Source organism: Musca domestica, unplaced genomic scaffold (genome assembly GCF_030504385.1).
Source record: "Musca domestica strain aabys unplaced genomic scaffold, Musca_domestica.polishedcontigs.V.1.1 121, whole genome shotgun sequence".
NCBI lineage: Eukaryota > Metazoa > Arthropoda > Insecta > Diptera > Muscidae > Musca > Musca domestica.
In genome coordinates, this window is record NW_026712156.1 from 136741 (window position 1) to 162390 (window position 25650).

Sequence of the window (25650 nt, forward strand, 5' to 3'; positions counted from 1 at the left end):
TTTTTTAAAAAATCAACGTTTGTTCTTTAAATGAAATTTTTTTTTAAATCCGCGTGTGATTATTTGATGAAATTTTTTTTTTTAAATCCACGTTTGATTTTTTGATGGAAAACATTTTTTTCCAAAAAAATCCACGTTTGTTTATTTGATGGAAAAAATATTTGTAAACAATCCATGTTTTTTTATTTGATGGAAAAAATATTTTTTTAAAAAGTCCACGTTTGTTCTTTTAAAGAAAAAATATATTTTTAAAAAAAAATATTTTTTGTTAAAAAATCCACGTTTTTTCTTTTAATAAAAAAATATTTTTTTTAAAAAATGCACATTTGTTCTTTTAACGAAAAAATATTTTTTTTAAAAAATGCACATTTGTTCTTTTAACGAAAAAATATATATTTTTTAAAAAAAATCTACGTTTGTTCTTTTAACAAAAAAATATTTTTTTAAAAAATCCACGTTTGTTATTTTAACAAAAAAAAAATATTTTTTTAAAAATTCCACGTTTGTTCTTTTAATAAAAAAATATTTTTTTAAAAAATCCACGTTTGTTATTTTAACAAAAAAAATATTTTTTAAAAAATCCACGTTTGTTCTTTTAATAAAAAAATATTTTTTTTAAAAACCCCAGGTTCATTTATTTGATGAAAAAATATATTTTTTAAAAGTCCACGTTCATTTATTTGATGAAAAAATATTTTTTTAAAAAAATCCACGTTTGTTTTTTAACGAAAAATTATTTTTTTATTTATTGTGTATCTTATTCTTTTCTTTCTCCTTCATTACTTTTTATTGGTGTCCTCCGTTGCTTATAATGTGTCTCATTCTCCTCATCATTAAATATTCTATCTGTTGCGGCTAATGTCATAGTGGGTTACAAGTTGTCAGGGCCAAATTGTTGAGCCAAAACTTTGACACAATAGAAATTAGAACGCTGTTCAAATATTAATAAGCTATGGTAATTCTCCGGAATGTATTTCGGAAAATTAAAGCACTCAAGTTGCAGAACATTAACAGGATATTACGAAATGGAACACTTAAGGTAACAAACACGCATACATATGTAGGTGTGTATGTATGGATGTAGATGATGGGGGGTCGTTTAATATGGACAGAAGCAATTTGAGTGAAAATGCGGTTCAACCGATAGTTACCCTCAATTTCGGGGCAGAATGGCATTCAATACAAATTTGGGGAGGTGGAATTAATTTTTATTGTTTTTTTTTTTTTTTTTTTTTGAAGATAAAAGGTTCCTCAGTCAATTGTTGGTGGGATATTAAAATTGAATGGAAATTTTATAAATAAATTTATTTTTTTAATTAATTTTTTTTAATTAAAAAAATAATTATCAAAAAATAATAAATTATGTTTTATTTAACAAAAAATGTAAATAAAATAAAAATAAATATTTCCATAACCCCTGACCCAAATATTTTGACTCCTTTGGAGGAGCTCCTCTCTCCTTTCGAATATTCGGTGATAATTTTCTCAAAATAATCATCATCATCATAATAACTAAATGTCTTGTTGGTTGTTCTCAAAACCTCCTCTGAGAGGTTGTCTTCATTTTCCAACGGAAAATCCGTTCCTCCATTATCTAATGGCGCCTTTACCTCAATTTCATTATCCTCCTCATCTTCATAATCCGAATAGTAATTATAATCAAATGTCTTATTCTTGGCCACAATCCAATTATAGTGATAAAGAACATTGACATATAATCCCAAATATTGGCTGCGGGCACAGCTGTTACCCTCCAAAATAATGCCCGTCAAGTGGCCCAAACACACCAGGGGACCACCTGAGTCACCTTCACAAAAATCATGGGGCTGATGTTCTTCAAAGCCAGCACAAATGAGATCTGAGGTGAGATCCCCATAAAATTTACTGCAAATTCGGGACTCCACAATGGGCACAAGGTTGGTCTTTAGTAGGGGAGAGGGATTACCCTGAAAAAAAATTAAGAAATTATTTTGGAAACATTTTCTAATTTTTCGATATTATGGAAATTACCGCACTTATATTCCATCCTGAGGTTGAGCACAGCACCCCATTTGGTTGAGCCTCTATGCTCAATGGTATGGCTCGCACAGTGGGCCAATTCCAGGCTATATAGCCATCTATGAAGAACATGGCAATATTATTTATCAATGTTGGGAAATCAAAGGCCTCATGGACGGCCAGCTGCAGGACATCATATTGCAGTGTGAAGGCAGAGATTTCAGTTAATAGTTCAGTGCCCATGACTAGGGTGAAGTCTTCTGGTTTGCGGAAGTTCACGGTGTCTTTACTATAAAGGATAAAAAAAAGGATTGGAAATAAAACCGAAAATAATTTTAAAAAAAAATTAAAAAATTCATATTTCTTTATTTGATAAAAACAATATTTTTTTAAAAAAATTCACGTTTGTTAATTTAATAAAAAAATATTTTTTTTTTAAATCCACGTTTGTTAATTTAATAAAAAAATATTTATAAAAAAAATTCACGTTCGATTATTTAATAAAAAAAATAAAACCCAAAATAATTTTAAAAAAAATTAAAAACTTCATATTTCTTTATTTGATAAAAAAATATTTTTTTAAAAAATTCACGTTTGTTAATTTAATAAAAAATATTTTTTTTAAAAAAATTCACGTTTGTTAATTTAATAAAAAAATATTTTTTTTTAAATCTACGTTCGATTATTTAATAAAAAAATAAAACCGAAAATAATTTAAAAAAAAAAATTAAAAAATTCATATTTCTTTATTTGATAAAAAAATATTTTTTTTAAAAAATCCACGTTTGTTAATTTAATAAAAAAATATTTTTTTTAAAAAACCCACGTTTGTTAATTTAATAATTTTTTCTTTAATCCACGTTTGTTAATTTAATAAAAAAATATTTTTTTTTAAAAAGATCCACGTTTGTTAATTTAATAAAAAAATATTTTTTTTAAAAAAATCCTCGTTCTATTATTTAATAAAAATATATTTTTAAAAAAAAATCCACTTTCGATTATTTAATAAAAAATATTTTTTTAAAAAAAATCCACGTTCGATTATTTAATAATTTTTTTTTTTTTTTAAATCCTCGTTCTATTATTTAATAAAAAATATATTTTTTTAAATATCCACTTTCGATTATTTAAAAAAAATATTTTTTTAAAAAATCCACGTTTGTTTATATCATGAAAAAATATTTTTTTTTTTAATCCACGTTTGTTTATTTCATGAAAAAATGTTTTTTAAAAAATTCACATTTGTTCATTTCATGAAAAAATATTTTTAAAATAATCCATGTTTGTTTATTTAATGAAAAAATATTTTTTTAAATCCACGTTATTTTATTTCATGAAAAAATATTTTTAAAATAATCCACTTTTGTTTATTTCATGAAAAAATATTTTTTTTAAATCCACGTTTGTATATTTCATGAAAAAATATTTTTTTAAAAATCCACGTTTGTTTATTTCATGAAAAAAATATTTTTTTAAAAATCCACGTTTGTTTATTTCATGAAAAAAATATTTTTTAAAAATCCAAGTTTGTGTATTTTATGAAAAAATATTTTTTAAAAAATCCACGTTTGTTTATTTCAAGAAAAAATATTTTTTAAAAAATCCTCGTTTGTTTATTTGATGAAAAAATATTTTTTTAAAAAATCCACGTTTGTTTATTCGATGAAAAAATTTTTTTTAAAAAATCCACGTTTGTGTATTTAATAGAAAAAATATTTTTTAAAAATTTCACGTTTGTGTATTTAATAGAAAAAATATTTTTTAAAAATTTCACGTTTGTTTTTTTGATGAAAAAATATTTTTTAAAAAATCCACGTTTGTTTATTTGATGAAAAAATATTTTTTAAAAAATCCATGTTTGTTTATTTCAAGAAAAAATATTTTTTAAAAAATCCTCGTTTGTTTATTTGATGAAAAAATATTTTTTTAAAAAATCCACGTTTGTTTATTCGATGAAAAAAATTTTTTTTAAAAAATCCACGTTTGTGTATTTAATAGAAAAAATATTTTTTAAAAATTTCACGTTTGTTTTTTTTGATGAAAAAATATTTTTTAAAAAATCCACGTTTGTTTATTTAATGGAAAAATATTTTTTAAAAAATCCAGGTTTGTTTATTTAATGGAAAAATATATTTTAAAAAATCCAGGTTTGTTTATTTAATGGAAAAATATATTTAAAAAAATCCACGTTTGTTTATTTAATGGAAAAATATTTTTTAAAAAATCCACGTTTGTTTATTTAATGGAAAAATATTTTTTTAAAAAATCCACGGTTGTTTATTTAATGGAAAAAACATTTTTTAAATAATCCACGTTTGTTTATTTAATGGAAAAAACATTTTTTAAATAATCCACGTTTGTTTATTTAACGGAAAAAAATTTAAAAAATCCGCTTTTGTTTATTTTATGGAAAAAATATTTTTTAAAAAATCCAGGTTTGTTTATTTTATGGAAAAAATATTTTTTTTTAAAAATCCACGTTTGTTTATTTGATGGAAAAATATTTTTTAAAAAATCCAGGTTTGTTTATTTTATGGAAAAAATATTTTTTTAAAAATCCACATTTGTTTATTTGATGGAAAAATATTTTTTAAAAAATCCACGTTTGATTATTTGATGAAAAAAATATTTTTTAAAAAATCCACGTTTGATTATTTGATGAAAAAAATATTTTTTAAAAAATCCACGTTTGATTATTTGATGAAAAAAATATTTTTTAAAAAATTCACGTTTGATTATTTGATGAAAAAAATATTTTTTAAAAAATCCACGTTTGATTGTTTGATGAAAAAAATATTTTTTAAAAAATCCACGTTTGTTTATTTCATGAAAAAAATATTTTTTAAAAAATCCACGTTTGTTTATTTTATGAAAAATATTTTTTTTAAATCCACGTTTGTTTATTTCATGAAAAAAATATTTTTTAAAAAATCCACGCTTGTTTATTTCATGAAAAAAAGATTTTTTTAAAAATCTACGTTTGCTTATATCATGAAAAAATATTTTTTTAAAAATCCACGTTTGCTAATTTTATGAAAAACTATTTTTTTAAAAATCCACGTTTGCTTATTTCATGAAAAACTATTTTTTAAAAAATCCACGTTTGCTTATTTCATGAAAAAATATTTTTATAAAAAATCCACGTTTGTTTATTTCATGAAAAAATATTTTTTTAAAAAATCCACTTTCGAAAATTTGATGAAAAAATATTTTTTAACAAATCCACGCTTGTTTATTTAATGAAAAAATATTTTTTAAAAAATCCACGGTTGTTTATTTAATGAAAAAATATTTTTTTTAAAATCCACGCTAATTTATTTGATGGCAAAAAAAATTTTAATAAAATTCACGTTTGTTTATTTGATAGAAAAATATGTTTTTTAACATGGATATTTTAAAAATATTTTTTCGCCAAAAATAATTGAACGTGGATTTTTTAAAAAATATTTTTCTTTCAAATATGCTAACGTGGATTATTTAAAAAAATATTTTTGTTTCAAATTTGCTAACGTGGATTTTTTAAAAAATATTTTTTCATCAAATAAACAAACGTGGATTTTTTTAAAAATATTTTTTCATCAAATAAACAAACGTGGATTTTTTTAAAAATATTTTTTCATCAAATAAACAAACGTGGATTTTTTAAAAAATATGTTTTCATCAAATAAACAAACGTGGATTTTTTAAACAATATTTTTTCATCAAATAATTGAACGTGGATTTTTTAAAAATTATTTTTTAATCAAATAATTGAAATTGGATTTTTTAAAAATTATTTTTTAATCAAATAATCGAACTTGGATTTTTTAAATTATATTTTTATCAAATAATCGAACTTGGATTTTTTAAATTATATTTTTATCAAATAATCGAAGGTGAATTTAAAAAAAAAATGTTTTTGCATCAAATAATCGAACATGGATTTTTTAAAAAATATTTTTTCATCAAATAGTCGAACGTGAATTTCTTAAAAAATATTTTTTCATCAAATAATCGAATGTGGATTTTTTTAAAAATATTTTTTCATCAAATAATCGAACTTGGATTTTTTAAATTAAATTTTTATCAAATAATCGAAGGTGAATTTAAAGAAAATGTTTTTCATTAAATAATCGAACGTGGATTTTATAAAAAAAAAATTTCGTCAAATAACCGAACGTGGATTTTATAAAAAAAAAATTTATCAAATAACCGAACGTAGATTTTTTAAAAAATATTTTTTTATCAAAAAAATTACTTTTTCCAGAAAAAAGAGGATTTCAGATGATGTTATAGTAATATATATATTTTTGTTATAAATTAACTTACTCTTCCATGTTGATATCATCCGGTTCATCATCCCTGTAAGCATTTGCAATAAACTATAAATAAATTCCAATCAAAATAAATATTTATTGCATCCGTACTTCACCACACAATGGGCAGCAGATAAGACGACACGCTGCGAGATCACCGAACCACCGCAAATATGTCCATCTCCATAGTACTCCGAGTCAATGGCCTTTAGACGCACCGATACCTGCCATGGAGCAGAGGTTATGTCCACCGGTTCACTTTTAAATACCACCTCAGCTGCAAGATGATTCAAGAAGTCGCATAAAAATAAAATCATTTAAATGTATTCCCATTTCGACTCACCTGTCCGAATTTCTGCCAAATTGTAAATAATAACAAAAAATTTTATTACAAATTTCATCTTCAACATTTTTGTCTTAGCTTCTCTATTGTTTATCATCACAGAATTGTACCTAAACTGAACTGGAAATTCTTGTTGGAAATAATGTTTTACTCATCTTTTGGCAAATGTTCCGAATTTTTAGCTCACATTCGAATGAATAAAAATAAAAACAATGTTTGAGTTGTAGGCATTTTGTAAACAAAAGCCGGAATGAAAGTCAGCACAAATGAATCTCTTATCTTATTGACATTGCTGTATGATAAAAATGAGATTATGACATACATGTTGACATTCGCCGATTCTCAAGATATTAGGGTTGTCTGTTGTAGGGAGTGGGAGTTTCCTAAATCCTCGTTTTATTCTTGAAAAGGAAAATAAAAAAAAATATTCTTTAACAACTAAACAAACGTGGATTTTTTTAAAAAAAATATTTCTTTATCAAAAAAGCAAAAGCCGATTTTTTTAAAATTTTTTCATCAAATATTGGAACGTGGATTTAAAAAAAAAAAAAAAATTTTCAACAAATAAACAAACATGGATTTTTTATAAAATATTTTTTCAACAAATAAACAAATATGGATTTTTTAAAAAAAATGTTTTTCCATCAGATAAACAAACGTGGATTTTTTAAAATACATTTTTTTCCTAAAATTAACAAACGTGGATTTTTTAAAAAATATTTTTTTCATAAAATAAACAAACGCGGATTTTTTAAAATATATATTTTTTAATAAAATTAACAAACGTGCATTTTTTAAAAAATATTTTTTTTTTCATAAAATAAATAAACGTGGATTTAAAAAATATTTTTTTTTCATAAAATAAATAAACGTGGATTTAAAAAAAATATTTTTCCATAAAATAAACAAACGTGGATTTTTTTTAAAAAATATTTTTTCATCAAATAAACAAACGTGGATTTTTTAAAAAATATTTTTTCATCAAATAAACAAACGTGGAATTTTTAAAAAAACATTTTTTCATTAAAATTAACAAACGTGGATTTTTTAAAAAAAATGTCTTTTCCATAAAATATACAAACGTGCATTTTTTGAAAAATGTCTTTTCCATAAAATATACAAACGTGCATTTTTTGAAAAATATTTTTTCCATAAAATAAACAAATGTGGATTTTTTAAAAAATATTTTCTCCATCAAATAAACAAACGTGGATTTTTTAAAAAATATTTTTTCATGAAATAAACAAACGTGGACTTTTTAAAAAATATTTTTTCATGAAATAAACAAACGTGGACTTTTTAAAAAATATTTTTTCCATTTAATAAACAAACGTGGATTTTTTAAAAAATATTTTTCCCATTTAATAAACAAACGTGGATTTTTTAAAAAATATTTTTTCCATTTAATAAACAAACGTGGATTTTTTAAAAAATATTTTTTCCATTTAATAAACAAACGTGGATTTTTTAAAAAATATTTTTTCCATTTAATAAACAAACGTGGATTTTTTAAAAAATATTTTTCCATTTAATAAACAAACGTGGATTTTTTAAAAATATTTTTCCATCAAATAAACAAACGTGGATTTTTTAAAAAATATTTTTTCCATTTAATAAACAAACGTGGATTTTTTAAAAAATATTTTTTCCATTTAATAAACTAACGTGGATTTTTTTAAAAATATTTTTTCCATCAAATAAACAAACGTGGATTTTTTTTTTTAAATGTTTTTTCATCAAATAACCAAACGTGGATTTCTAAAAATATTTTTTCCATCAAATAAACAAACCTGGATTTTTTTAAAAAATATTTTTCCATCAAATCAACAAACGTGGATTTTTTGAAAAATATTTTTTCCATCAAATCAACAAACGTGAATTTTTTAAAAAACATTTTTTCCAAAAAATTAACAAACTCAAATAAACGAACGTGGATTTTTTTAAAAATATTTTTTCCATCAAATAAACCAACGTGGATTTTTTTAAAAATATTTTTTCCATCAAATAAACCAACGTGGATTTTTTTAAAAATATTTTTTCCATCAAATAAACCAACGTGGATTTTTTTAAAAATATTTTTTCCAAAAAATTAACAAACTCAAATAAACGAACGTGGATTTTTTTAAAAATATTTTTTCCAAAAAATTAACAAACTCAAATAAACGAACGTGGATTTTTTTAAAAATATTTTTTCCATCAAATAAACCAACGTGGATTTTTTTAAAAATATTTTTTCCATCAAATAAACAAACGTGGATATTTTAAAAAATATTTTTTTTTAATCATAGTTTCATAATAAGTATAAATCTCGTACCACCCTATTATCCACAAAAGCGTAAATGCTTGCGCATCTAATTGCTATTAAAACATTTTTAGACTAAATAACAGATAAGACAAATATAGTTTTATCTCTTGCTAATTTATCTTTATGGCTGGCAAAAAAACTGCACTGATTCTCGCTAAATTCAATACAAACCAAAAGTCCATAAAATCATTAGTTTACATTGGTAATAATAAATTAATCAAATATGGGAGGTGGAATGGAATTCCATGAATTTGTTGGAAGATAATCGGTTAGGATTGCCTTCATACAATAAAACTAGTTAGCAAAGTCTATAGACATTTGGTACCCTACAACACCATATTTTCCGGCAAAGTCTATATAGACCTGGACCCTTTTGGCCTGGAATGAACAAATCTCTTCAAATGTTGGAATACATTTTGACTTCTTAATAGCCCTACTCTTTCACCCAATACCAAATTTATAAGTACCCTATTTTAGAAAGCGGTTCTAATTCTATTGGTCCCTGCTAGCGCTAAACAAATTGAGTTTAACAAGTTAAAAAGTAACAGTCGGTTTTGCCGATAGTTGTATATCCTCAGCCAATGTCGGATTATTTAAATATATTTTGACTTCTCTTATGATAATTCAAAATGATGATCCTCTGTGGAGTAGGTTCCGAAAGAATGGGCCAATATTTTCCACTTCGTATCGGACCTAAATAATTATGATGTAAATATTGCGACGTTTTGGACTATATCGACTACTTCCTTCATTTTTTTATGAAATATGTGATAATTTTTAGAAAATTTTAAAATTTGCGTGAGATATATTGTCGACCGAAGTATTCCATTTTCGTACTTCATATAACCTAGATAAAAATATTGTTATGGGCAAACTTACAAGAAGATCGAAAGATTTACATCCAATTTTATGCAAAATTTAATATTCATCTCAGGTTTCTGGTTGAGAATCGCCGATTTGTTGCGCAAGTTAGGACAGATAAAAGTATTAAAAATTGTGAAGCTCTGTGGGTGAGGTACCAGAAGGGGTTCGCAGACATATATGTCATCTTCCCATCGAATCTTGTGTCAGCAAAAATATTTGTGTGTGTGTGAAATTTGAAGAAAGTTGGAAAAAATCTTGAACCCTATGTGGGGGAGATACCAGAAGGAATAGTCCGATCTCTACAATCTTACTAACATATCTTGTGTTTATGGAAATATTGAGATATACCAAGTCTGTATGGAATCGGAAGTTAATTTCGCGTTTTTTGAGCTTCATAAATATTTAAAAATTTTACCCTTTGTGGGGGAGATACCAAAAGGGTTGGTCCGATATATTCCATATTCGCAACAGATCTTGGATTAGTAGAGATAATGAGATGTGTGAAATATGAAGAGAGCCGGATGCTTTTTTCGGATTTTATAATCGTTTTGGTTATTCAAAACTTTGACCCTTTGCAGGGCAGGTACAAGAAGGAATGATCCGATCTCTACCATCTTTATAACAGATTTTGTGTTGATGGAAATATTGAGATGTGCCAAGTCTGAATGGAATCGGATGTTAATTTCGCGTTTTATGAGATTCACGGATTTCGAAATTTTGACCCGAGAATCGAATGCTTATTTCGGATTTTGTAATAGTTTTGGTTATTCAAAACTTTGACCCCTTGTGGGGAAGGTACTTGATGGTGTGGAGCGACATTGTCAATTTTCGCACCTGACGTAGCACTGATGCAAATATTAGGATTTACAAATTTGGGGCAAAATAGAATTATCCTTCCTCTTTCTGTGCAGTAATTTTTTTTTTTTAAATTTCGACCTTTGTGGGGGAGGTACCAGAAGGAGTGAACCGAACTCTCAATGTAAGTTTGATAATTATATTACGATGTACAAAGTTTGGACCACATCGGATACTACCTTCGAGAGTTATCGTACGCATCAGCCACCCAGAATCGTTAGATCGACTCCAAATGTCCTGAAACGGATATTAAGTTTGTCGTTCCGGTTGTAACTCATCGAACTTTAAGATAGGAACCAAAAATGTTGAATAGAGTCTGCCCAAGTTCGAAAATGAGCCACATCGGTCAATGTTGCCCCCACATAACGGTACCTCCCGATATTCGGCATTTTAATGAGTTTAGCCACATTTTTAAATAGAATTGTCTCAAAATCCACACAACGAATTCCTTCTGAGTATTTTACCCCCTGGAAGAGAATTGTCTCTATAGGGCCACTACATCGTATATCCCCCATATTATGATTCCACCCCACCCCCCTCCGATTTTCTGCATTTTGATCATTGTAGCCAAATTTGTCTATGAAATTGTCTAAAAATCCGCACAAGGAGATCCTTCTGAGTACTTTACACCCTGGAAGAGGATTGTCCTTATAGATCCTCTTCTATTAATACCCTACACGGAAGCGAGTTAGACCCATAGTTACATTTGAGAATCTTCATAGAATCACTTTCTGAGTCTATGCATACAACCCAGCTCGTCTATACATCTTCCTGTCCATGTATTTTCGTGAACAAACTGCAGGTCGCATTTATTATCCGATTGAGATGAAATTTTCCAAACACTACTTGTTTGGCCCAAGGACGAACCCTATTGACATTGGTGATAATCGGTTCAAATTTAGATATAGCTCCCGCATATATCTTCAACCGATTTCGGGTTAATTATGTACCAAATGACCAAACAAAAAACCAAATTTTGGCACATCCAAGCGAATTCCGTCTAGAACTCCGTCTCCGTCATATTTAGTGGTGAAAATCGATTTAGAATTGGATATGTCTCCCTCTGAAACCAAACTATAACAGCTCTAAAGGCAAATGTTGATAGGTGGTATGTCATCTACTTCAAATAAATTCTTTTGTTACGGGAGCTCTACTAAATATGCATTGTGGTGTAGGGTATAATTTTTGATGATTTTTTTTTTTTTTTTTTTTTTTTTTTTTTTGAAAATTTCCAAACATTTCAAAGTGTGGAGGATATTCAAATACGTGGATTTTTTAAAAAATATATTTTTCATCAATTAAACAAACGTGGATTTTTTTAAAAATATTTTTTCCATAAAATAAACAAACGTGGATTTTTTAAAAATTATTTTTTTCCATAAAATAAACAAACGTGGATTTTTTAAAAATTATTTTTTTCCATAAAATAAACAAACGTGGATTTTTTAAAAATTATTTTTTTCCATAAAATAAACAAACGTGGATTTTTTAAAAAATATATTTTTCCATCAAAAAAACAAACGTTTCATTCTTCAAAAAATTTTCCTATTTTTTTAAATCCACGTTTCGAGCTTGAAGAGTCCGTGAAAAAAATATTTTTAAAATCATCGTACCACCCTATTATCCACAAAAGCGTAAATGCTTGCGGATCTAATTGCTATTAAAACATTTTTAGACTAAATAACAGATAAGACAAATATAGTTTTATCTCTTAATAATTTATCTTTATGGCTGGCAAAAAAACTGCACTGATTCTCGCTAAATTCAATTCAAACCAAAAGTCCATAAAATCATTAGTTTACATTGGTAATAATAAATTAATCAAATATGGGAGGTGGAATGGAATTCCATGAATTTGTTGGAAGATAATCGGTTAGGATTGCCTTCATACAATAAAACTAGTTAGCAAAGTCTATAGACATTTGGTACCCTACAACACCATATTTTCCGGCAAAGTCTATATAGACCTGGACTCTTTTGGCCTGGAATGAACAAATCTCTTCAAATGTTGGAATACATTTTGACTTCTTAATAGCCCTACTCTTTCACCCAATACCAAATTTATAAGTACCCTATTTTAGAAAGCGGTTCTAATTCTATTGGAGAAAATCGGTTCAGATATAGCTATAATTCCCATATATATGTTTTATCCGACTTGGTGTTTAAGTACCCCAAATTCGTAATATGCATTCGATCTTTGGTAGCAGTTATCAAACACAGCTCAGAAATATCTCTGCCAATTTGGGCAAGATCTGTGCAGATTTGGATATAGCTCCCATATATATCTTCAACCGATTTCGGGTAAATTGTGCACAATATGGCTAATATCAGCCCAAATGGACTGAATTTTGGTACTTCTAACGGAATTCAGTCTAGAAGCAAGTACTTCAAATTTGGAGAAAATCGGTTAAGATATAGTTGAAGCTCCGTCTCCCTCATATTTAGTGGTGAAAATCGATTTAGAATTGCTCTGAAGGCAAATGTTGACAGGTGGTATGTCATCTAATTCAAATAAATTCTTTTGTTACTGGAGCTCTACTAAATATGCATTGTGGTGTAGGGTATAATTTTTGATGATTTTTTTTTTTTTTTTTTGAAAATTTCCAATCATTCCAAACAAGTGTGGAGGATATTCAAATAATTCTTTTCGAAAATTCTATCAGTCGTTGCTTTACAACTCACACTTGTTCAATGACGGAAGTTTTCCTTTCTTGGGATTGTTTTTGGAAAATATCCCTGTATTTATTTTTTCTTTGAAGCCCAGGCAGAAAGTCTGAGAAATCGTAGAAAAAAACAAGAAAAAAAATCAAAAAGCAACAAATGTTAATGACTAAAGTTTTTGACTTGGCATGCAAAAGATTTATTTTCAAAAACCTTAAGAAAAGCCACGCCTCTACAACAACCTTAAGAAAAGCCACGCCTCTACAAAAACCTTAAAAAAAACCACGCCTCTACAAAAACCTTAAAATACCACGCCTCTACAACAACCTTAAGAAAAGCCACGCCTCTACAAAAACCTTAAAAAAAACCACGCCTCTACAAAAACCTTAAAATACCACGCCTCTACAACAACCTTAAAAAAACCACGCCTCTACAAAAACCTTAAAAAAACCACGCCTCTACAAAAACCTTAAAAAAACCACGCCTCTACAAAAACCTTAAAAAAACCACGCCTCTACAAAAACCTTAAAAAAACCACGCCTCTACAAAAACCTTAAAAATCAACGCCTCTACAAAAACCTTAAAAAACCACGCCTCTACAAAAACCTTAAAAAAAAACCACGCCTCTACAAAAACCTTAAAAAAACCACGCCTCTACAAAAACCTTAAAAAACCACGCCTCTACAAAAACCTTAAAAAACCACGCCTCTACAAAAACCTTAAAAAACCACGCCTCTACAAAAACCTTACAAAACCACGCCTCTAAAAAATCTTTAAAAAACCACACCTCTACAAAAACCTTAAAAAACGCATCTAAAAAATCTATAAAAACCCACGCCTCTAAAAATCCAAGCCTTTAAAAAATTTTTAAAAAAAACCTACCTCTAAAAAATCCAAGCCTTTAAAATTTTTTTAAAAAATCCACGCGTTAAAAAAAATCCTTAAAAAATATACGCCTTTAAAAAATAATTAAAAAATTCACGCCTTTAAAAAATCCTTTAAAAATTCATGCTTCAAAAAATTGTTTAAAAAATTAATGCCTCACAAATTGTTTAAAAAATCCGCGCATTAAAAAAATCGTTTAAAAAACCACGCCTTGAAAAAAAAGCCGTTAAAAAATTCTTAAAAAATCCACGCGTTAAAAAATCCTTAAAAAATGCACGCCTTACAAATCCTTAAAACAATCCCCGCCTTACAAAACATTAAAAAATCCACGTCTCTTAAAAAATCCACGCCTCCTTTAAAACCACGCCTCAAAAAAATCGACGCCTCTAAAAAATCCTTAAAAACCACGCCTCTAAAAAATCCTTATAAAATCCAAGAGTCTAAAAAATTCTCAATAAAATCCACGCCTCCAAAATTTGCTTAATCAATCCATCCTCTAAAATATCCTTTAAAAAATTCACTCCACTAAAAAATCCACGTGATTTTTGGTCGCTATTTCAAATTAATTTAAGATAATTTCTGAAAGTAGTTTATTTTGAATATAAATATTTTTAAAATGATATTTAAAAGACTTATCCAGAATAAATTTTTTTTCGAGAAAAAATTATTTAAGGGAACGTAATCTAATGGGATCGTTATCGAGGACCAGCCGTATTTTTGGTTTCTTAAAAGTTCATATCTTAGAAAAAACAATAAATATTACTATCTTTATGTTTATGCAAATAATGCAGTGCAATGAACCCTCCCTTAGAATTCGGAAAATAACACCCCTCATCTCGCTTCTAAGAAAATTCGTGAGAACTCACCAAGAAGGTGAAAACTTCAAGAAATTTTTCAATACCTTTCTAAAGCTGTTCAAATAAAGCTATCTTTCAAGAATAAGTTATATTTTCCGATCATCCCCCAAAAAATCTCCCACAATATATCCTTTGTCCCAGAACTGCAGTTACCCCTCCCCATTCCCTCACCTAAAAATTACAGCTCTGCGGATTAAAAATCAATTTGTGACATATTTCCCACCACCAGGCGACACTTTCACATCAGAATTTAGTTCAACCTGGCGCGCTTTTGGCGTCAATGAAATTCATAGACACCTTTCTCCCCCTAAAAAAATTTTCCCCATCACTTCAATGGATCTGAAAATGCCGCTCGGAAGCCCACAGATCACTTGAGCCGATACAGCAATATTTTTCGGCTAATTTGATAAACTAACTCATCATCATCAATTACAATGGGAATTTATGTTATTTCCGAACTACCCATAAAGGTATGAGAAGAAGGGGGGAGGGGGGGGGGGAGGTCATAATACCCAAAAACACAATTTGTGTTAAAGCATTCATGGGGTAATTCACACCCCCTTAGTTGTTGGCAATACCAATTTTTGGTTAAGCCAGCAACAGACTATTGTCGCCAATCGGCCTATCGACTTATTGATGAACACGACTTGTTGTTGTTGTTGTTAATTTTTGTTTTTTTTTTTTTTGCTTTTCTTGTTGACTTTATCCAACTACAACACACTCTGTTGGTATGGCCCGAACCGTTTGTTAATTTAATGATAAAATTATCAATTTGTTGTGCCGGGCGTATCTGACGAACAGAGAGACAGACAGACGTAGATACTTTGGGGCTATGTAAAAAATAAACATTTACAATGATAAACAAACAATCATTAACGCACCAGATAAATGCATGCTAACCGCCCGAACGCCAACACCAACAACAACCACAACATTATTTCCCTTTGGTGCAATAATGCAATGCCATGCCATGCCGGCGGCATAAAAATCGGAAAAAAACCAAATCAACAAACCGCCCGCCCAATGAATCCATCATCAATCGAAAGTGAAATATTGAATCGAGATATTGTCAGATAATAAAATCCAATGGCATTGTTACAGTGGGTGGATTTTTTTCAAATCTTGAAATTTCGTATTGAAAGTGTACGAAAAGTACTTAAATGTACTGAAAATTGAATATTTTGTATTGGACAAATGGAATGGCTAGAATTGCATATTTGGAATGAGAGTCACTGATAGAGTGCAGGATAGATGTCTGGAAGTTTTTTTTGGAAATTCAAAAATTAAGGTTACGAAAAATTCCAAAATGGTACTAAACATTTGCTATTATGTGAACGAATAGAGCTAAAAAATTTGAAATTTGGTATAAGAATCAAGGTTGGAAAATGAGATTTATATATGATGGTGATCTGGGAAACGTGTACTACAAGTGTACGTAAAGTACCAAAAAGTACAATATTTGGTACAATTTGGTATTGGGTGAAGTGCTATTTTTTTCAAGCCATAATCGTGGATTTTTTAAAATAAATTTTCTCGTGCCTTAATCGTGAATTTTTTTAAGCCATAGACCTGGATTTTTTATATAATTTTTTTAAGGACATATGGAGCACTAATCGTGGATTTTCAAAATATTTTTTTCAAGAACCTATGGAGCACTAATCGTGGATTTTTTAAATATATTCATTATAATTTTTAAATAATTTTTTTTCCACCTATGGGGCAGAAATCGTGGATTTTTTAAATATTTTTTTGAAGGACATATGGAGCAGTAATCGTGGATATTTCTAATTTTTTTCAAACACCTATGGAGCAGTAATCGTGGATTTTAAAAATATTTTTTTAAGGATCTATGGAGCAGTAATCGTGGTTTTTATAAATATTTGTTCAAGGACCAATGAAGCAGTAATCGTGGATTTTTTTAAATATTTTTTTTCAAGGACCTATGGAGTAGTTGTCGTGGATTTTTTAAGTATTTTTTTGAAGGACATATGTTACAGTAATGGTGGATTTTTTTAATATTTTCTCAAGGACCAATGAAGCAGTAAATGTTGGTTTTTTTTCAAATATTTTTTAAGGATCTATTGAGCAGCAATCGTGGATTTTAAACTATTTTTTTAAGGATCTATGGAGCAGTAATCGTGGATTTTTTTAAGTATTTTTTGAAGGACATATGTTACAGTAATGGTGGATTTTTTAATTTTTTTTTCAATGACCTATGGAGCAGTAATCGTGGATTTTAAAATATTGCTTTTAAGGATCTATGAAGCAGTAATCGCGAATTTTTTAAATATTTTTTTAAGGATCTAGGGATCAGTAATGGTGGATTTTCTAAATATTTTTTTAAGGATCTATGGAGCAGTAATCGTGGATTTTTAAATATTTTTTTCAAGGACCTATGGAGAAGTAATCATGGATTTTGAAAATTTTTTTCAAGGACCTATGGAGCAGTATTCGTGGATTTTTTAAATATTTTTTTAAAGAGCTATGGAGCAGTAATCGTGGATTTTTTAAATATTTTTTTTTAAAGAGCTATGGAGCAGTAATCGTGGATTTTTTAAATATTTTTTTTAAAGAGCTATGGAGCAGTAATCGTGGATTTTTTAAATATTTTTTTCAAGCCTAAACGTGGATTTTTTAAATATGATTTTTAAAGACCTATGGAGCAGTAATCGTAGATTTTTTAAATTTTTTTTTTCAAGGACCTATGGAGCAGTAATCGTAGATTTTTTTAAATATTTTCTTTTTTTAAACAGTGTGGCTTGTTTGTTCGGGATACCGTAGTATTTTGTTGTTGCAAAATGGTCAGGCTTTATCCTTTTATTGTTGTTTTTTTTTCAAGGACCCATGGAGCAGTAATCGTGGATTTTTAAAATATTTTTTTAAGGATATATGGAGCAGTAATCGTGGGTTTTTTAAATATTTTTTTCAAGGTCCTATGAAGCAGTAATCGTGGATTTTTAAAAGTATTTTTTTATTGACAAATGGAGCAATAATCGTGGATTTCTAAAATATTTTTTTAATCAGTAATCGTGGATTTTTAAAATATTTTTTTAAGGATCTATGGAGCAGTAATCGTGGATTTTTAAAAGTATTTTTTTATTGACAAATGGAGCAATAATCGTGGATTTCTAAAATATTTTTTTAATCAGTAATCGTGGATTTTTAAAATATTTTTTTAAGGATCTATGTAGCAGTAATCGTGGATTTTTAAAATATTTTTTTAAGGATCTATGGAGCAGTAATCGTGGATTTTTAAAATATTTTTTTAAGGATCTATGGAGCAGTAATCGTGGATTTTTAAAATATTTTTTTAAGGATCTATGGAGCAGTAATCGTGGATTTTTAAAATATTTTTTTAAGGATCTATGGAGCAGTAATCGTGGATTTTTAAAATATTTTTTTAAGGATCTATGGAGCAGTAATCGTGGATTTTTAAAATATTTTTTTAAGGATCTATGGAGCATTAATCGTGGATTTTTTAAATATTTTTTTCGAGGACCTATGGAGCAGTAATCGTGGATTTTTAAAATATTTTTTTAAGGATCTATGGAGCAGTAATCATGGATTTTAAAAATATTTTTTTTAAGGATCTATGGAGCAGTAATCGTGGATTTTAATTTTTTTTTAAGTATCTATGGAACAGTAATCGTGGATTTTAAAAATTTGGATTTTTAAAATCCAAATCGTGGATTTTTCTAATTTTTTTCAAACACCTATGGACCAGTTATGGTGGATTTTTTAAATATTTCTTTTCAAGGACATATGGATCAGTTATCGTGGATTTTTAAAATATTTTTTTAAGGACCTATGGAGCAGTAATCGTGGATTTTTTAAGTATTTTTTGAAGGACATATGGAACAGTAATCGTGGATTTTTTAAGTATTTTTTTTTTTTTTTTTTTTTTTGAAGGACATATGGAACAGTAATCGTGGATTTTAAAAATATTTTTTTAAGGATCTATGGAGTGTACGAAAGGTACCAAAAAGGACCATATTTAGTACAGTTCATAATATTCATATTTGGTATTGGCTATTTGGGATGGTGGTAGGTACATATTGCCGAAACCACATGTACCAACAATTGTACCAAAAAAGGTATGAAATAGTACCAAAAAGTACCATATTTGGTACTATTTGATATTGGGTTAACAAATAATGCTTTAAATATGAAATTTGGTGTTAGGGTGAAATTTGCTGTTCATATGTAGCCTAGGCATATGGAGGTGGTTTGGGCAATGTGTACTACAAGTGTACCAAAAGTACTAAATTTGATACAACTTGGTGTTGGGTGAGCAAATCAAATCTGATATTAGAGTCGCAGTTCATGTGTAGCCTGGGCATATGGAGGGGGTTTCGGAAATGTGTACCAAAAATTGTAGGAAAAGTACTAAATGGATATTTTTATACTATAATTTTACGAAAAGTACTAAATGGTACTGTTGGTATTGGGTGAAGGAATAAAGATAAAACCTTAAATTGCGATAGATGTCACTGTATGTATCCGAAATTGAGATATGTAAGTGATTTCCGATATTTGTACGAGAATTGTACGAAATGTACTAAATGGTACTAACTTTGGTATTGGGTGGAGGGATATGGCTGGAATCCTTAAATTTGATATTGAGGTCTCTGTTGATATTTGGAATTGATATATAGAAGTGGTTTTGAAAATGTGTGCTATATTTGTACGAAAAGTACAAATTGGTACTAAATTTGGTTCGGGGTGAAGGAATAGAGATACAATTCTGAAATTTGAGATAGATGTCACTGTTGGTATCTGGAATTGAGATATGGAGGTGGTTTTGGTATGATAATCATAATCGTACGAAAAGTACTAAATTTGGTATTGGGTGAAGGAATAGAGCTGGAATCCCGAAATTCGATATTGGGGTCTCTGTTGGTATTTGGAATTGAGATATAGGAGTGGTTTTGAAAATGTGTGCTATAATTGTACGACAAGTACCAAATGATACTAAATTTGATATAAAATAAATGAATAGGGCTGAAATCTGAAATTTTGTACTTAGATTACTGATGGATATGGCTGGAATCTTCAAATTTAATATTGAAGTCCAGATACCAGAATTGAGACATGGAGATGGTTTTGGAAATATGTACTATAATTGTACGAAATATACTATATAGTACTAATATTTGGTATTGATGTTATCTGTGTTTGAGATTTGGCGATGGTTTGGAAGCAGTAATCGTAGATTTGTAGATTTTTTTTCAATCGTGGATTTTTTAAATATTTTTTTTCAAGCCATAATCGTGAATTTTTAAATATTTTTTTCAAGCCATAATCGTGGATTTTTTAAATAGTTTTTTCAAGCCATAAACGTGCTTAAATATTTTTTCATGCCATAATCGTGGATTTTTTAAATAAACCTTTTCAAGGACCTGTGGAGCTGTAATCGTGGATTTTATAAATAAATTTTTCCAAGGACCTATGGAGCAGTAATCGTGGATTTTTTAAATATTTTTTTTCAAGCCATAATCGTGGATTTTTTAAATATTTTTTTAAGCCATAATCATGGATTTTTTAAATATTTTTTTTAAGCCATAATCGTGGATTTTTTAAATATTTTTTTCCAAGCCATAATCGTGGATTTTTTAAATATTTTTTTCCAAGCCGTAATCGTGGATTTTTTAAATATTTTTTTCAAGCCATAATCGTGGATTTTTTTAATATTTTTTTTTTCAAGCCGTAGATTTTTTAAATATATTTTTTTTCAAGCCATAATCGTGGATTTTTTAAATAATTATTTTTTCAAGCCATAATCGTGGATTTTTTAAATAATTATTTTTTAAGCCATAATTGTGGATTTTTTAAGTAATTATTTTTTCAAGCCATAATCGTGGATTTTTTAAATAATTATTTTTTAAGCCATAATTGTGGATTTTTTAAATAATTATTTTTTCAAGCCATAATCGTGGATTTTTTAAATAATTATTTTTTCAAGCCATAATCGTGGATTTTTTAAATAATTATTTTTTCAAGCCATAATCGTGGATTTTTTAAATAATTATTTTTTCAAGCCATAATCGTGGATTTTTTAAATATTTTTTGAAGCAAGCCAAAAACGTGCTTAAATATTTTTTTCAAGCCAAAAACGTGCTTAAATATTTTTTTGAAGTCATAAGCGTGCTTAAATATCTTTTTCATGCCATAAACGTGGATTTTTCAAATAAATTTTTTCAAAGACCTATGGAGTATTAATTGCAGATTTTTTAAATATTATTTTTAAAGGACCTATGGAGCATTAATCGTGGATTTTTTAACTATTTTTTTCAAGGACCTATGGAGCAGTAATCGTGGATGAAGCTTTAATCTTGGATTTTTCAAATATTTTTTTCAAAGACCTATGGAGCATTGATCGTGGATTTCTTAAATATCTTTTTAAAGAACCTACGGAGCATCGACAGTGTATTTTTAAAATATTTTTTTAAGGACCCATGGATCAGTAATCGTTGACATTTTAAACATTTTTTAGGTCCTATGGAGCAGTAATCGTGAATTTTTTAAATATTTTTTTCAAGGACCTATGGAGCTGTAATCTTGGATTTTTTAAATATTTTTTCCAAGCCATAATCGTGAATATTTAACATAAAATTTGTCGAGGACCTTCCAAGCCATAATCGTGAATATTTAACATAAAATTTGTCGAGGACCTGCTAAGCCATAAACGCGAATATTTTAAATAATTTTTTTCAAGGACCTTCCGAGCCATAATAGTGGATATTTTACATAATTTTTTTTCAAGCCAAATCATGGATTATTTAAATAAAATTTCCAAGGATCTATGAATCAATGATCGTGGATTTTTTTTTTCAAGGACTGTCCAAGCCATAAACGTAGATTTTTTAATTCATTTAAAAAAAAAAAATTCCCATGGAAAATCTCCCACTGTACCGGTGGGTTTGTTTAACATTTAACACATAATCGAAACAAATTGATGGATATATCTTCCCAACTATTATTGCTGTCGTTGTTGTTGTTTTCTACTCTCCTTGTATCTTATTTGTATTTACTCAAGATATTCTTACATACACACATACATATCTTGCTTCGTCATACCCCTGAAAGAAATGGGTAAAATATTCGTTGAAGAAATATTTTCTAAAGGATTTGTTGTTTGAGTTGCGCTCTGTGGCGACATTGGGTATTTTCTTCTTCACACTTCAAGACCAACTGCAGTCAATGTTATTTGCTTACAATTAAGATTGAACACATACACATACATACAACGGGGTGTTGAGGGCAAACATATATATGTTCATCGGGATGTTGAGACCATACAGTTGGGTGTCCCTATATGAGATATTTTTTTCAATCCACAAGGAGTTGGAGAGGATTTGATTCAGATCGGGTAGGCAATATATTGAAATGCATTATAGAACCTAGGGGGATCATTTTCCATACCGTTCCGGAGAGGGTATATATCATTTGATACGGTCAAAACGTGCCTAGTCGAAATAACGCTTTTACACACTAGGTCTCTTTGGACCAAATCCATTTCAGGATATTTGGAGTCGATCTAACGATGTCCGTCCGTCTGTCTGTCTAGCTGGTACATACGATAACTCTCGAAGGGAGTATCCAATTTGATCCAAACTTGATATATCGTAATATTATTATCAAACTAAGATCGAGTTCGTAGATGTGCCATATCGGTCCACTCCCTCTGGTACCTCCCCTTACAAAAGGTCAAAATAATGAATATCCATGAAGCTCATAAAATACGAAATTAACATCCTTTTTAATTCAGACATCGCACATCACAATATTTCTATCTATCTTTTAAAAAGATGGTAGAGATCGGTCCATTCCTTTTGGTACCTTCTCCACAAAGGGTCAAAGTTTTGAATAACCAAAGGAATTATAATATCCAAAAAAAGCATCCGATTACCTTCATATTTCACACATCTAATTATCTTCAACCCAAGATCTGGTGTGAAGATGGGGTATATCGGTCCTCTCCTTCTGGTAGCTCCTCCCACAAAGGGTCAACATTTTCGGAACCTGTTCGAAGAGGATCAACAATTTGAATAATCATAACAGAAGTCAAAATAATCGAACATTGGATAAGGGTATACATCAGTCGGCAAAAGCGATTGATACTTTTTGATTCAGATCGAGTAGACAGAATATTGATGTGACCGACATAGCCCAGTTTTCGAATAAAATCAGAGTTATGGGAGAAAATTTTCTCTCACACATATATACCTCTGTCCCATTTTTTCATGAGTATATCCGATTTTTTGCTGTAGAGTATCAAATTGATTAAATTATTGGCCCTTGCGGGCTTTCAAAAATTGGCATAGAGGACGGTATTTCACGTCCACTATGACGAGGTATTGGTTAAAGTTTTCAACTAGCAATAATCGCACCTCAGCTAAACTTCATTGGTTACGATATTACCGCTGCGCAAGGCTAACTATTCGATGCCGAAGCCTGGCGTTATATTATTCAAGTTTAACGAAGTAAATGAGAATTATTTCGAGTAGAGAGGCAGATATAAATGACGTTGCAATGAAAATTAATTAACTTTTTTATGGTTGATACAGTTCAAATGTGCGGACATACACATGGGAGAATATTAAAGTTTTGCAAAGGAATGGAAAAGTCCGAAACCGGTTTTGGAGTTTATGGTGCAAAAGATTCTGTGGCATTTATCTTTTGGAGGGATGATCGCAAATATTTTGTCTGTCAGACTAAAGGTTCGCTCAAGAAAAAATATCATAAGGGAGGGAAAATATTGGGAAGCTGAAAATAGGGAAGGTTTTGAATAATAATTTCTGACTTCAGCAAAAATCTCCTTCCCATTTGACAGACAGTAAAAAAGCTCAAATCGAAACATTTTTTTAAAGGATTTAATTATCTCCAGTTTCCCTACCAAGCTTTTCAACCCCTTACAAGCCAAAAATATTTAAATGTCGTATTTTTTTTTTTTTTTTTTTTTTACAAATACCTCATTTTGAATTTATATTGAAAGTAGGGAAGGTTTTGAATAGTATTTTCTGTTTTTAGCAAAAAAAAAAATTCTTTATAATTCGCAACCAGCAGAAAAGCCTGAAATCAATGCAAGCAGGTTATTACAATTAATTTTATTCCCCATAATCAACATTTCCAACCCCCCAAAAAGCCACAAATTATTCATTTAAATGTCTTTTTTTCCTCATATCTTGCGTGGAATTTATGATTGCGATTTTAAAAATATTTTTTTGCCACCCAAAAATTCTCATTACCTTCCAAAAACTCCCCACTTAAGACATTCCCACATTCCCTTAGTTGGTTAGACTTGTGCAGTGGCATGATTGCAACCCATGAAGCTATGGCTGAGGTGCGATTATTGCTAGTTGAAAACTTAAACCAATAACTCGGCATAGCGACCGTTAACCAACGTTTGCTATGACAATTTTTCAAAGCCCGAAGGGGCTAATAATCAAATACATTTAAAAAAACCAGTAAAAAAGTCCTAAAGTCGGGCCGATTTTATGATACCCTACACCACTTTGCTAATTTAGTTGAGCTCCACATAACATTTAAAAGTTTTTATGGGAGAATTCAATCATACACCCTATGATTATAATTATAATTTAAAATTCAAAGGACTTAATATGCCGAAGCCCATTTGGTGCACAATTAATTTGAAATCGGATAAAGATATATATGGGAGCTATATCCAAATCGGAACCGATCTCGATAAAATTTGACAAAGATATTTCTGAGCTGTATTTGATATATTTCCCTGAATATCGTTGTTACGGAGTGCATATTACGGCTGTGGGTAACAAGTACAACAAATCGGATGAACAATATATATGGGAGCTATAGCTATATCTGAACCGATCTTCACCAAATTTGGCATACTACCTTCTGGACTCAGTTTGGTCGTAAGTGCCAAATTTCATCCAATTTGGGTAAATATTAGACGTTTGGTGCACAATAAAGGGTAAATCGGACGAAGTTATATATGGGAGGTATATCCAAATCTGAAACGATCTCGATAAAATTTGGCAAAGATATTTCTGAGCTGTATTTGATATATGTCCCTGAATATCGTTGTTACGGAGTGCATATTACGGCTGCAGAGGACAAAAATAACAAATCGGATGAACAACATATATGGGAGCTATAGCTATATCTGAACCGATTTCGATCAAATTTGGCATACTTATTTTCGGGCCTAATTTGGTTGTATGTGCAAAATTCCATTCGGGCTGATATTACACGTTTGGTGCACAATAAAATGCAAATCGGACGAAGATATATATGGGAGCTATATCTAAATTTTTACCGATTATCTCCAATTTCAATAGGGTTTGTCCTTGGGCCAAGCAAATGTTGTTTGGAAAATTTCATTTCAATCGGATAATAAATGCGACCTGTACTTTTTTTACAAAAATACATGGACGGACGGACGGACATGCATAAATCGACTCAGAATGTGATTCTATGCAGATCATCAAAAGGGTCTATGGGTCTATCTCGTTTCCTTTTGCATGTTACAAACAAATGCACAAAGACATAATACCCCGACCACCTTGTGGTGTAGGGTATAAAAAAAAATAAAAAATCGGCCAA

General features: G+C 28.8%; 1 protein-coding gene and 2 non-coding genes across 3 annotated transcripts; 1 reads left to right on the forward strand and 2 right to left on the reverse strand.

Moving 5' to 3' along the window:
• Positions 1-1397: 1397 nt before the first annotated feature.
• LOC101898394 (trypsin zeta) lies at positions 1398-6852 on the reverse strand (the record flags this gene model as incomplete). Its single annotated transcript, XM_005190340.4, has 5 exons — positions 6637-6852; positions 6405-6570; positions 6307-6339; positions 2011-2287; positions 1398-1946 (listed from the first exon to the last, which is right to left on the reverse strand). Coding segments are annotated over exons 1-5 (1122 nt in total), but the record flags the coding sequence as incomplete, so codon positions are not given.
• A 16505-nt stretch (positions 6853-23357) lies between these two features.
• Positions 23358-23498, reverse strand: LOC131800689 (U4 spliceosomal RNA). Its single transcript, XR_009341501.1, has one exon. It is a non-coding gene; the product is annotated as a U4 spliceosomal RNA (small nuclear RNA).
• Positions 23499-24360: 862 nt separating this feature from the next.
• On the forward strand, positions 24361-24502 carry LOC131800691 (U4 spliceosomal RNA). The gene has a single exon (XR_009341503.1). It is a non-coding gene; the product is annotated as a U4 spliceosomal RNA (small nuclear RNA).
• Positions 24503-25650: the final 1148 nt, after the last annotated feature.